We start from the raw sequence: 15,088 nt of genomic DNA on the forward strand, positions 1-15,088 counted from the left end.
ATGAAATGATATAAATTATGTGAGAAAAGAAAACATATAAGAGGTACTCAATTTTCTGTATAGAATGCTGCGGGGAACTTCAGGCACAAGTCTGCAGCATAAATCATAATTTTTCCTGATTTTTTTTTTCTCCCAGCATTTGGGCATATAAGCTCAGTGCTTCAACTACAAGACGTAAAGAAAGGATAGATTAATGATGGACAAATAAAAAAAAGAAACTCCCTGTATGAAGGAGAAAAGATGGCAGAGTCTGAAAAAGCTACAGAAGAAAGAAAAAGCTCTCCACAGATGCATCCTATTGGAACTAGACACAAAAACCAGCGCTAAGAATCCGTAGCTGAAGGACTCAAAGCACAAGCTGATCTGACTAGGGAAAGAATCACTTTTTCGTTCTTTAATTTCTTCATCAAAGTTATGTGAGAGATTTACACCTTTTCGTAAATAGCAATTGTCACATATAGTAACCCATTTGTCACTTAAACATAATTTATTCATATGTAATTGGTATAGCATTATACAAAAATGCTTTACTTTATGAGCACATTTAATCAGGTTCCTATGAAAATATACAAGATAAATTTCCCAGTTTGATAAAGAGTATACAACCTTTTGATTTCACACATTGTGAAAAGAACGGCTGAATACCATAAGGATGCCATTAATGTAAAAATCTGAATGTATGGGTAACACAGAGTGAATGAAAACTCTTAGTTTTTTTTATTTCCCCTGTGTGTTCTTTTTTTTGTATCAACTGTCCTTCCTCTACAACCTATTTTTTAGTGAATATTTTATGATCAACGGATCAATACACTGAAAAGCTTTTGCATTTTACACAACACAGAACAAACCTCAGCAGTAATCAGAAAAAGAAAGTTAAAGTAACAACTAGCTTTTTTTGCCACTCCAGCGCTGGAACTGGAAGCTAACATCATAAACAGTGATGCCTACATCCAGCAAAAATCAAGTAAGTAGAAGTAAGCAGAAAAAGACAGCAGATGTGCTTCCAGTGGTGTGGAGCGTGCCCTCAGCTGCCTGTGACATCTGAGCTGCAAATGCTCAGCTGTGAAAATCTGTCCTTTGTGCTTTAACCTTTTTATCCTATTGTTGTCGTGCCACAGTACAGTGCTGTTTGCATTGTGCACAATCCTGAAACCACCTGGCCGGCCCAATTCCCAATGTAAACCCTTCTGTGGGGTAGTCTGTGTTTGCCTAAATTTTCTAGGTATCATTCACTGATTGCTGGTGGTTACATACTTCCAACATCCTAAATAGCGGAGAGATTTCCTTCTTCTTTTTTATGTGGATGTTAAAGCATCTATCACTATGTCCTAAATTTTAATTGGAATCCAACATACAGGGTAAATCACAGACAGCAAACACAAGCATCTGGACATCTGCAGAGGAGAAAGCCTTTGCTGAAGCTTGAATACAAGTAAATAGGAATAAAGCAAAGGAGGACAGACCTCAGATGCTTTCAAATATTTACTCTTTCCCCCTAGTTTCTGCATCAATAGAATCTCCATCTAGTTTCTCATCAATAGAAACATTTATAAAATATTAATTTAGAATAAAATTTTATATATTTTGGTTATAGCAATCAAATATATTTTCATTTTTTAGTACCTTTTCCAAATGCGGTGATGGAAGTTTCTTAAAGATGTTACATCTCTGTAGAAAGCATTTTGCTTAGATTCCTGCAAGCTCATGTGTGCACATTGCTACAAGTGTTTATTAGCCTAACAGTTGCTTTTTACTAAACTTATTTTCAATTAAACAACAAAGCAAAGCACAGCTTTGATTTTAGCCAATGTTAGTAATTAGGCTTGCCTCTTACACAAACATTATTTCATATCGGTAATATCTTTTGCCATGCAATACTTTATAAAGTTAGAGTAGCTCTTGTTAGAGGTATCTGCTGTCAATTAGGATTAACTACCTGTTTGTTACTGATACAAGTGCAGATGGGCAGAAATAACCACTGGAAGCACGTTCAAAACTTCGAGGGGTACTGTCGATTTTGTAACAATATCCACCATGTCTTTCCCATCCCTTAAAAGAAATGAAGATTATTTTATAGATTATTAATTATTATATACTTGTTAAAAGCTTGATCACCTTTTGTACTTTCTGTCTGATCATAACTGACATCCCTATATCCCTTTTCCTTTCTGCCATGGTTCAAGGTCGCTGAAAATATGAGTAAAGAAAGACTATATTAATGATGCACAAATGAAAACAAGAAACTCCCTGTGTGAAGGAGACAAGATGGCAGCCTGAAAAAGCTACTGAAGTTTAAATCCTTTTACCATGTGAAAAGGATATTAGAAAAGATGGGCATCAAGGACGATGAAAGGCATAGAGCTGCTTCCACACTGCACAGGCTGGGACTCTTCAGCCTGGAAAAAGGAGATGCGCTAGGGAGGGTAGACTAGACACAGGCCTGCAAACTGATAAGTGCCATGAAGGTGCGCAGCTACTTCAGTACAAGACTTTGGAAACATCAAACAAAGCTAAGCTGGCAGGAGGAAGGTTCAACATGGAAAGAAGGTGGCATTTTTTCATTCAAAGAGTAGTATATTTATAATGTTCTTTACTAAGTAATGTTCCAAATGCTAAGAGCTAGCATGAATTCAAGGGGAAACTTGACAAGCGCTTGGAGGAGATACCCAATGTGGGCTGTTGGATACTACAAACCTTAAAAGGCTCAGGAAATCCCCTGAATAGTTGGGGATCAAGGTAAAACTGGGGGAAGTATTATCTGCATTTGTCCTGTTCTGCTCTTCCCCAAACATCACTTGCAGTCACCTGTGGGAGGCAGAACAGGAGGCCAAATGATCCCTTATTCTGAGCAGCTGCCCTTCTGCTTTTGACAAGGCTTTGTGGCCTTAATAGCAGTTCTCTTCTTAAAAGTACAATTCTCTCCCATTACAGCAGCCATAAAGACAGACACTCAATTTAGTACCGTACTGTTATCTTTTGATGCACTACTTAAAGTGCAGAGGACTGCAGAAAATCACCAGTACAATCACAGTGAAGTTCTGCACACAGAAACCTCCAACTTGATTATTAAGCAGCTGACAGCTCCACAACCTGTTTCAAAAGCTGGTTGAAAGAAAATGTTTAAAGCAGTTATTTCAGTGTTGGGGAAAACTGCCCAGAGAACCTGACCTTTGCAATAAAATATTTATTCTCAGTAACAGCCTGCTGACTATAAAGAATATTTGACCTGCTAAGGGAAGAAAGTGCTAAGCACTTTTTGTGTCTTACGATGACAGTAAAGTAGGGGAAAAAAAGAGGGCTCAGGTTTCTGGTAACTTGATACGGACATTCTGCAAAAACTGCAATCAGCAGAACCACAGAAAACGTTAAAGGCCAGTTCATCTGATGCACAAGTCATAAAATCAACATGAGATGAAAGCTCAGTAATAACACATAAGACTATAAAGCTTTAGAAAAGCAAACAACTGTGCTGGAGGCCAAAGCTCCCCGAGAATCTACTAGCAATCCAACATGAATGACAGTATGAGGTTAACAAAGCAAAAGATCAAATGTGAGAAAATAGATACTATGTATATTTAAGGTAAGGCAGTCACAGAAAAACGGGGTGGGGAGGGGAAAGGGTAAATCTGGACGAAATAAAGACTTAGTCTAAGAAAATTAGGCCAATAACTAACAACAACAGATACACTGAACACTGAAAGAGTGAGTGAATACAAAATGTCTGAAATGAAATATAGCTTTGAGTAAGCTTAGTACCAACTTCTTTTGATTAAATGAGTATAACTTTCCACTTTAGGAAGAAAAGGATCTATCAAAACCAAGGGACTATAGCAGGACTCAGCAAATATTTTTACAGGGTGTGAAACATCAACAAGCAGACATTTATCCTAACTTTGCCAGAGCAGACCAAACTACTTATGACTCAAACTCTCAAGTCTCAAACCTGTGAGGTACCAGAAGTTGAAGTGCTGTCAAGCTCCCCACTACAACTGGAAGTCTGGATACTTTGTACATTGTTCACATGGTGAGGACTGTGACAAAGCTTTTTTACACTAATAACACACAGCATTCATGAGTGATGGAACTCATCGGTCCAAATGAAACGAAGGCAGTTACACTAAACTCTTGGACATGTTAAGTTAGAACCAAGCAGTAACTTCTGCCTCCATAACAGTATGACCAGATGCTGGATCCGATCACTGTACATCTGGGGAAAGACTGCACCCAACTCCAAACAGTTCAGCTTCAATCTTCTTATAATTCAATTGAACTGCTTGGGTTTCTTGATTTCTCAAGAAAAAGAACAGGAAATTAAAAAAGGAAGACACTCAGCTAAAGAGTAAAGCAAGTTAGAGAGATTTTTGTTGACAGAAAAGGAGGTTCCCAAAACTCCTCCAGAGTTTTGAATAAAATACAAAGTCTCCAAGTTTGCTCTTTTCACACTATGAAATGGAACCGATGGCAAATACAATCATGCTTCAACACATTACCTTTTACTACCAGAATGCAGAACATAAAAACCTGGAAACCTGCTGCAATATCCTATTTAGATAGCTGTGCTCCTTCCTATTTGTGTTTGAAAGCAAAAGGAATGCTAATATACGAGTGGAAAAGTTCACTCTCCATGTCAATGAAAGTGATTGTTTTTCACCCTGACATTCCATTTCAATGTATGAAAACCATGTGTGGAATAAGGCATCGTATAACAGCTATTATTTGCACAGATGGTGGACCAAAGGGTTTTCACTTTTGATCTAGAAAGAAATAGGAACTTGGGTCACAACTGCTGACAATGCAACAGGCCATGAAAGGCATCTTGAGAAAGCTTTTAATCTTACATTAAAATTTAGTTTACATACTTTTAAGGCAAACAATGAGATTTTTCCTAGCAAAACATGCGTGTCTTTAGAATGAAAAACTAAATTATCTACCTATTTACATCCATGTGTTTGGTAGCTACGTTTAGAGGCTTCCTATAGAATTCTATTTTAATATTAAGGCTTTAAAACAAAGAAAACCTACAAAACCCCTTACCTCTGGACAACTTGATTCCAGCTCAGGAGAGACATTACTGAATCCCCCTGCTTTTTTGCAAATGTAGAAAGATCTGTCTTCACATTTTTTAATCTTCCAACGTCCCTCCTGAGGAATAAAAAGAATCATATTCTGTACATACTCATACTGTCATGCATATCTATATGCACATCAGATTATTACACTTCCTCCTCCTATTTTAACTTTTCAGTAAAGCCAAATAATTTTTCTCACTCCATTTATTTATCCTGAGCTGGATCATTTATTTCTATCAACACTGTCAGACGGACTTTGCAAATCAATAATGTCTGTTTGAATAACTATTTGGGATGTAATCTATCTTAATTAACTAACATTATAGGCATGCAAGAGCATTTTTCAGAATAGATTGGAACTTTCTTCCTATCTTAGTTCTTTGTAAGATTAATCTTTATATTTGATCAGCTTTTATGCAAAATATTACAAAGTTTGTATGAATTAATTTTCAAATATCTATATACACTGCACATATCTTAAACTTCCTTTCCCTTTGTGTTTTATAAGCTGAGTAAAATATGGTTTTGTATATCTAAACCCCACAATTTTACTGCTTCCAATGGAAACCCACTTTTCCAGGTCACTGTAATTGTCTTGGCTTTCCCGTGAGCTTAAGTTTGCAATATGAACCCACTACTAGAGAGATAACAGAAACTCTTTTTGATACAGTTTTCACACTTAGACAAAACATACTTCAAAAAAAGAATAAAGGATTATAGTGCTACTTACATAAGCCATGTATTAGTGAATTTAAGTACTGTAATTGTAAAATCAATTTATGACCAAATTATTAAAAAAAAAAAACAACAAACCAAAAAACCAAAACAAAACCCACAAAACAAACAGGGCCACGAATACCGGTAAGACAGGACATAGTGTTATCTGAACATTACACCTACTTTTACAACACCTGACCAATTTGGGGTCAGTCCAGTCTTACTGCTGTCAACTTCCATAATTTTATGTAGGTTTAGGCTACTATCTGCTTTTGAAAGATGCTACGTAAAATTAATTGACTGGAAGATAAAATAGATACAGCTGACAGTCAAAACATGAATTTGAAGCTTTCAAGCAAGAACTGATGCATCACAAATTATGATATACACTACTTGGATTTTAAATTGCTTTGTCTATTAAAATACCTACTTGTATTTGTTCTCTTCCATTTGGCAAGTACGTAACATTTTTTATTGAACATAAGCTCAAAATCTATAACTAATTTTCCGTGCATCAGCACTGCAAACCGCATTAGTTTCTAAAGGCTACATTGCATTTATCACAACATAAACATATTAGGAGTCAAAACCCAGTCATACTACAGGTCATGGTTTAAAAAAATATGCACAGTGAGAAATTATCATGAGCTAAAATGAAAGTTTTTGTCTCATTCTTTCAAAAACAAAAGGAAACTTACAGGTCCTTGTGCTGAAACACAGAGTTGTCCTGTTCTTTCAAAGGTGTTAGGTTCTTGGCTGTACCAGTTAGAGAATTTTACTGGGGTGCTATCTGACCACTCAAAAATAGCAGAGGTGTTCTTACTGTATAACCCAATCCATGTTTCAGTCACATTTTCTGTAAAAGAATGAGTTCAGATTTTAATAGTGAAGAAATAATGCCTTTTGCTCTGCTAACATTAACACCACCATTAAAAATTATTAATAGAATTTTCAAAAAAATTACCTTCTTTTGATGGGGGGGGGAGGGAGGGAAAGCTGTATAAACCTTAAGAAAACTTACTGCTGAGATAATGTTCTACCACCCTTGAAGGCTAAATTGTTGTAAAAATAGATCAACGGACACAATAATATGCTTTGAAATCCTGCAAAATACAAATCAAGAGCACACACACTTTTTTGAAGTGCATGTGGGAGAAAGCCTGACATGGAAGGGAAAGATTTCTTTGTATAATCTTTCATGGCATACTCAGCTTTAGGTTTCTCTGAGTGGTGTTTGTAAGTTCCAGTGACAGCACAGTTGTAGCCACAGTGGCTGGCAAACAGGAAAGGCAGGGTTTGTGGTTTGATCTAATGTCTTACTTGGCCAGCTACAACAGCCAGAAAAAGCAGACAGACTTTCAGGCATGTAAGCCCTTCTCCTGAAAAGAAGCCTGAAGCAGGGATGAAATAGAAGCAGCAGACTTTGAAGATGAATACAAGCTGAGAACAATTACATCTATCCATTACAGCATCTCTGGCAATAATTGCATTTGGTATCTATGGAGGTTATTAACACAGATGAGGAAGATAATGCAGTGGTTAATCTCCTAAGACAGACAGGGCAGCAAAGAGGACAGGAGGTGGGAGGGATGATAATGAAAGATGATGTCCACTAAATCCAGGTTAACACACCATCCTGCAACCACAGCTGATGGGATAGGGTGATAAAAACATGTCACTGTGCCCCAGGTCCGGGAAGCTTAAACTCATGGTCAAACTGTGCAGCTCTGCCAGCACACTGATGTCAGCTGCAAGCACGAAGTACTCTCTTTTCTTTGCTGCTGTTATGACAACAAAGGTCTTGGCATTGCTGCAAAGAGCTTTTGTTCATTACGTCCCTTGTTTAATTATACTACCTCTTAGGACAATGTGGACTAGCAGGCCTCCTTTGATACACCCTGCTGCCATCAAAACGGATTCTGCCAACATAGCAGCAGCAGCAGCTTTGCAGCGTAGACCAGGCCAGCTTGAAAGTAAAAGATACTCTGAATTGCTTGTGGCTTCTAAGCAGAATTTTTGCGTAAGGATGATCACTGTGTATTTTGCAACAGTTTTGCAAGGGACAAGCCGAGAACAGGAAAGAACAAAAGCCAGCTTGTTTACTATAGCCTCACTGTGGTTACCTTGTTGATTAATTTCTTTAATTTCAGTATGGTTATTAGAGAAGGTGATGCTATGTATTTTTAAGACTCCTGGAAGGAGTAGGAATCACGCTTTTTTTTTTGTTTGGGAAACATCATTTGGGAGACCATGTAATATAGCGCTGAAGTGGCTAACAATGCTAAAGGGCTGCACAAAAGAGCATCACAAAACATATCAAGAAACATTGAACACTTTAACTCCCAAAACTCACCACTTTCAAGCAAGTTAAGGAGCAGCTCTGCATCTGCCATGGAGGATATACTAATGAGCCCACTATTGTCACTCTGGCATGAGATAGAAGCATCATTCCAGCTCTTCTCCTCTGTATGAAGTCTGTAGCAGTTGCGATTGTGTGGGTACCAGCCAGAATCACAACGAGTGGCATAATACTTCCATGTATCTTTTAATTAAGCACACATAATTATATTAAGATAGAATTACTAAGGTTATGCTATGTTCATAACACATTCAGAGCTACTTTTTTTATCTTCGTACACTGAAATCAGAGTTGACCAAGATGACTTAAGAAGGCCAAAACGCTTACCCTAGGGTAAGTACCAAACTGAAATTACTCCCACTTTATTTTATGATTCAACCATTTTGGCTGCTGGACTAGTGCAAACACACTAATGAATCTGTTATCCAATTTAAAAGAGTTGTATCTCCCTTATACCTCTGAACCTGATTCAAAGCCAGCTAAAGGTTTTTCAGATGCATAACCTACAAAAAGCTTGGGTAAGTCCTTTATCTGAAACAAGTGGGGAAACTTTCTTTGCAGTTATCAGGAAGAAGTTGAACCTATGTAAGCCATTCTTATCAAAACAAGAATTAATCTCTGAATAAACTCAATTCTATGTGTAACATCCCCCCAGAATGCGAGTCTGAGGCATTCTATGTACTATCTACCCTACACTCATGATATTAACACTCTAAAAAAATATACGCACAGTGCGTTTGGACATCAGAAGTACAGCATGCCATAAAAATAACTGCAAATTTTGTGCTGCGTTTATACAACTTTATTTACTGTGGGCCACTGATTAATTCCATTCAAAGCTGAAAATCTGGTTTTAAACTCCAGGGCATGGCTTTATTGTAATATAAAGAGAATGAGTATTCTGTAAGCCTCTGGTCATATAAGGAACCAATTAAATGCTATTAATATTGAAATTATTTGTTAGCTTCAAGACTCTCAACATGTTTTCCAAGACTGCATTTAAACAGAAGTGTTATTACATCACTTAAAGTAAACTGCATTCAACTTAAACTTGCAAACCTATACACTTAATCCAGCTAAGACTCTGTTCTGCTGACTTTATATTCATGTGGCTTTCTCTTGTTCTCCCTCCACACCCACGAACAGGAGACAGTAATACTGAAAGACTTACCCAGTGTTTCATGCTCTGTCTTATTTAAGTATTTTTTGCATATAAAAGGCAATCCAGATTCACATAAATAACTTTGCCAGCCATACTTCAATTTTGAATTAATCACTGCACAATGATTTTCTCTAAACTGGTTATCAGAGACATCTGCAAACACATTTTTGAGAAGCACAAAATGACAAAAAATCAGTTCTTGCAAAATGGTGGTGTAAGGTGCTCTGCATCTTAGTGAATGCATGTATATGCATCGCTGCGCACCCAAATGCCAATACTACGAACAGCTGAACACTGACGATGAGTTATACATGTGTAGCAATTCCTCCTTGGCTGCTGCTATGAGATGAGAGGCTGAAATAAGCTCTAGTGTCTATTTATATCTGTTGGTGGGCAGACTCAAAATGAAGCAAACCAAGTTACAAAGCTCATGTTAGTGTGCTTTAACAGGATGTTAATGTAAACAAATTCAAACTCCTTTTTTTTCATTAAACTAGCTAGATCATAGCTTTTAAATATGCAACTGGAATCTTAAAAATGCTTTAAAGGTAAATGACAAAACGGCTAGATGATCAATGCTTTGAACAGATCGTTTCAATTGATGCTACATCTCTAGGAGCTTTTAGTTCATGAATATGAATAAATATTTCTACTGAAAAAAGAAGTACACTTGTTCATTTGATTTACTTTTCAAACACAGCTGTAGGAACAGCAGTCTTGTATCAAGCAGCAGTTACAGATAGCAAATAATTGCTCTGCTACAACATATACAAGAGGAACATCAAGTACTTGCTCTCCAGTTCACAAACACTAGTGGTGCTCCATCTGACCACTGCCAGCCAGCGTCTTCCTCCAGGCGATTCAGGCCTGTCCACAGCATCATGTCTGTGGCATTTAACTGCCCTGAAACAGAAAAAATAAAGTAATACTTCACTCTTTCCCCATGTTTTAAAACATCTACAGGTATAGACCTGCTGTCCTGACTTACTACAGTAGGAATAAAACAAAATTTCAAATCCGTCTCAGAAAGTTCAGGCTGTTTTCTCTGTCCCTAGAAAATGTCTATTACTTTGTTAATCAACACAGATGAAAAGGAATAAACTCAGAAGTCTGCAACTTTCAAAAGCTACTTGTCCTGCAAACCCTTCCTGCAGAACCCTTCCTGTTGCCAACCTTAGAAGTTAATGTAGAACAAGCAGCTACATAAATGTTAGCCTTTTCCAGCTTTCCATAAACCATGTTCAGCCCCATTACAGCCTAGAGGCATATCAAGCAGCTGATGAAATAATTGTAAAAACTTCCTGTTGGCTTATATCCTGCAATTGAAAATTAGCAATAATGGGAAGCAGTGGGAAAGAAACCTGAGGCAGCCTATTGCATCACAGCTTTCCCACCCATTACTCCACTTGGTCCTCTCCACACATGCTAAAATACCCACAGAAGGCATGCTGTCAAAAGGCTCCACAAAATTTGTCTGAGATACTTGCTGTACAGGGGAAAACAAAAGCCTTATCAGAGAAGGAACGCCATCCATTTATGGAAACAGAGTTGGCATTTTCCCCCATACAGGATATTTACTTCAAGCCTGCAAAATGTTCTCATCATTCACATTTGCAAGATAATTTATTTTCTTGCAAAGAAAGCTTAAAAGGAGAAAGGGACACCAAGGTACATTGTGGAGAAGGTAAAGGCTTGTATAATCCTCCAAAGAAAACAAACACATTCCATAACCACAGCTGCAAGAAACAATGGGAGTCTCCGTGGGGAGAGATAATTAAGACAATTACACCCTCACTTAACACACACCACCACTTCCGCAGTCAGGTTGTTAAGATGGTAGCTTACCTTCACCCTTGCTTTTTCAAACAGCTCTATTGAGGTGCATTATGGGACAAAGACTCACAAGCAGCAATGGGAGAGACATCACAAGCTCCAATGCTTACCCCTTTTTCACAGGTAAAGAGGAAATCTAACTACATCTCTGGTTACTACAAGGTCCCCAGAGAAAAGTCTACTCACTGCTTAAGTTACTTATGTAGTTCTGCTCTTCGGGGTTGGTGACACTCAGCAGGTCTCCTCCTTGCAGCTGACAGGCAGCTCTTGCCTCACGCCAGGTCAGCACAGATGCAAGGTTGAACTGGTAGCAAAGGTTTGTGTCAGGGTTCTTCTTCCAAAAAACGTCGCAGCCACTTTCTGCTTAAAAACAGATCCATCACCAACAGCCCGAGACCACAAACTGATCAGAAATGCAGTAACTTGAACAATTAATGACAATAGCATCACAGTGGAAGCACAATTTTGAACTCCTTTCATGTTCCTTTGTTAAAGAACGTATGGAAATAGGGCACTAACAGAATAAAATGTTGCTCCACATTTAATAGAGCTGATAAAATACTTGGGAGTTGATCTGCAGGTCGTGGTGATTTTCACAGCACTTGTGAAGTCAACAGAGCTACATTTTAATTTATACCAGCTGATCCTAAAGCTGAATGTTAAAATATTCAAACTATGAACTCCTCACCCAACTTGTAAGGAAGCAGTCATTGGATGTCCCTCTATCTTGTACTGAAGACAATAAACTTACTGTAACTACGAAGTATAAGCAAGGCTGAAAATACCATCTATTATAATGGTTGCCCAGCTGGTTTTAAGATGCACTGGAACAAAGATCTGAAAAGTAGCTTTAGCAGGGAGGGCTTTTCCAAACCTCTTCTGCTGAGAGAAAATATTATTTTGTTTATTTATGCAAGAAGCTGGAATATCCATGGAGATCTGTCCTGGGTTCAGCAGTAGCAGTCATTTTTTCTCCTTCTTAGTAGCTGGTGCAGCACTGTGTTTTTGACTTTCAGCCTTGGAACAGCGCTGATAACACCAATGTTTTTAGTTGTTGCTAAGTAATGTTTAGTCTGACCAAGGACTTTCTGAGTCTCATGCTCTGCCAGGCAGGAGGGGAAGCCAGGAGGAAGTAGAGACAGGACACCTGACCCAAACTAGCCAGAGAGGTGTTCCATACCACAGCACGTCATGCCCAGGATGTAAACAGAGTTACCCGGAAGGCGAGTTCACTGCGGGGTGGGGGCGAGGTATCGGTCGACGGGTCATGAGGTGTTGTATCATTATTATTATTGGTAGTAGCAGCAGTGATTTGTGTTATACCTTAGTTATTAAACTGTTCTTATCTCAACCCATGGGAGTTACATTCTTCTGATTCTCCTCCCCGACCCTCTGGGAGTGGGGGGAGGAAGGGGGGGAGTGAGTGAATGAGCTGTGTGGCTGGGTTTAAACCACGACAAGATCATACATCCAAAATATTTCTGATAGCAACTATTTTTAAGGCTATTGTTTCCATGTGTTTTAGGCCTAAGATGTGTTCAAGTATGCACGGAAGAAAAAGAACATGCAAGATGTAATGTAATCAAAAGCAAAACGTGACTTTGGAAGGGCAACCCTTACTTTACATGCTTCAGAGATGCTCTCTATATATCACTGGAACAGAGGAGAGAAAGCTTTAGCTGCAGGGTTACATCAGTGGGCTGTATGGAATAACATCCTTTTGCTCCGCCCCCCCCCCCCAGTTTTGCTTTTGGGATGAGGACTTGGGTTTCCAAAGGCCAAACATGATAAATTATGATGCAATTTGCTGAAGTCTTCTTTTGCATTTTTAAGAAAGACATTCCCTTCTAACAGAAAGGAATTAATCCAAAAAAGAGAGTGTTTTAGAATTACTAATAAAGAGCAAAGATACTCTTGGGAGGTGGGGGGAGACAGAAGACAAACACCACCTTACCAGCATTTGGGCAAAACCCCCATTTTTCATCTTGTTCATAGTGAGTTGTTGTGGCACACCAGTCAAATTCCTTTCCATCTCTGGTACACTCATAATACCACTTGTTGTTATATCTGAATGGAAAAATGCATGGGAAACCAAAGGAATTTCCCAGCAAGGTGTATGTTTCTGGAATAAACAAAATGCAGGGATTAAAAGAATGCAGACCACAGAAATTTCTTCACCCCCATATTTCATTCTTCCCATTTTTAGCAGCAATGATAAAAATAAATTGTCTGAAGTTATTTTCTGATTTCAATTTATAACTGATAACACAGCGTTACAAGTATGAGCTGCATTAAACAGAATCTGGGAATGATAAGCTAATGAAATTTGTCACCATGGATCAAGGCACATTCTCATAACTTAGTACAAGTGAAAAAAACCTCAAACAACAGCCCACAACAAAACCACAACCACCAAAAAAAACCCAAAGCCAAAACCTGAATAATTAACATATAAAATCTGCATTTACACTTCAGAACGACATGAAACAATCTTTAGCAGTATGAGTACACACTCAGATGCAAACTCTACCTCTTTTTTTACTTGTCTTTTTTTTTACTTGTTAGTCTATGATAGACGAGCAATTTAGCATTATTTCCCCTGCCTCTCCCACTCTTTATAAAGTGGATTTCTAATGTTTTTCCCACTCTCTTTGTCATTCTATGGGAAAGGAAACGTGAAAGACAAAGGAATATTAAACAAATCTCTTTTTTTAAAAGTTTTTAATACCAAGGGGAATAATACCTAGCTAAAGAACTGATGTTATATACATCTGCTGCCACAATCAATTACTGCTTTACAAAATATTTTCAGTATTTTCCTATTGTACTCTGAGTAACAAAACATGGAGACAATTCAGTGCAACTAAAAGTTGCAAAAGCTTTACCTCAGTGAGTGTCTCCTTAACCTCAGAGCTTCGGCAAAAGGTCAAAAAACCACAATCACACTTAGAATGAAACTGTTTGTCTGTTTGTCAAAGATCCCATGTTGATAGCTTAAAGATCAAAGTCCCGCAACTACAGAATCGGTACATACTGCCAGGTTCTTAGAGGTTTCCAGAGTTAATGACTGGATGAGCACATATAAAAAAGCAGTTTACACACCGTAAATCCCCTTTAAAGCCTTCTGATATGAACAGATGCTACAAAGGACATGGGTATAAAAAAAAAAATAAATAAGTCCTGGCAAGAAACTAAATTTGTCAGCTATAAACCTCTCACCACATTTATATACATTTTTTTCTTTAAAGATACTCCCCCAGCCTGGTGGTCTAACAGCCTGGCTTGCATTTACATGTGCATAAACTGAGGTAGGAAGAAGAAAACAGAAACTAGAGTTGAAAGAGATTTTGTCAATTGCAATCAACTACTTTGATCCTGAAACTAGGCTAGAATCACCTGCCTAAGGCTGATCCTCTTCTCCCAGATGTTGCAGCACTAGGGCTAAAGCAGGTCTACATTCATCTCCCTGGGTGTACATAGCACATAAGTAAGACTCTTTGCAGGTTTAAATATTTTCTTGTCTAGTCTCAATATAAACTCTACCAGGTTTTAAAGAAGAGTCTGGATGCTACAGTGCTTAACCAGCTATCCCAGGTCCCAAAGGAAGAACTGCTGAAAGCAAAGGCCAAGCCCAGCTACAGAGGAAACCACTGAGACCAGATCTGCAACCCAAACACCTAGTTTAAATGGAGAGAATAAACAGCCCCAGTCTGAGACACACTGTGCAAATATTAGGTCTTTCCTTCTACAGAAATGCCGATGAAGGGGTCAAGGAACAGTCTGTTGCTGTTTGTAGTCAATGGGTTTATCTCAGTCCTTATACCTGGAAAACTGGTCAGGTCTGCAGACCTGGATCTTGACACACATTCCTAGGCCTTTGCTAGAAGTACAGTGGGAATAATCAAAAGCCTGATCTTTGCTCCAAAGTTTGGCATGTTCAGAGTCCAG

The 15,088-nt window shown here is 38.2% G+C and overlaps 1 protein-coding gene across 1 annotated transcript in view; it reads right to left on the bottom strand.

The window, feature by feature from the left end:
• LOC308222611 (secretory phospholipase A2 receptor-like) overlaps positions 1-15,088 on the bottom strand; it is a gene marked incomplete at its 5' end in the record, with an annotated part of 37,964 nt that overhangs the window by 18,688 nt on the left and 4,188 nt on the right. The window contains 8 exons of the mRNA XM_080620877.1: positions 1,937-2,049; positions 5,035-5,142; positions 6,485-6,642; positions 8,140-8,328; positions 9,317-9,460; positions 10,097-10,210; positions 11,327-11,500; positions 13,095-13,262. Of these exons, the coding sequence (XP_080477003.1) occupies positions 1,937-2,049; positions 5,035-5,142; positions 6,485-6,642; positions 8,140-8,328; positions 9,317-9,460; positions 10,097-10,210; positions 11,327-11,500; positions 13,095-13,262 (1,168 nt within the window). The remainder of the gene's footprint in view (positions 1-1,936; positions 2,050-5,034; positions 5,143-6,484; positions 6,643-8,139; positions 8,329-9,316; positions 9,461-10,096; positions 10,211-11,326; positions 11,501-13,094; positions 13,263-15,088) is intronic.

This window comes from Psittacula echo (assembly GCF_963264785.1).
Source record: "Psittacula echo genome assembly, chromosome: 6".
Taxonomy (NCBI): domain Eukaryota; kingdom Metazoa; phylum Chordata; class Aves; order Psittaciformes; family Psittacidae; genus Psittacula; species Psittacula echo.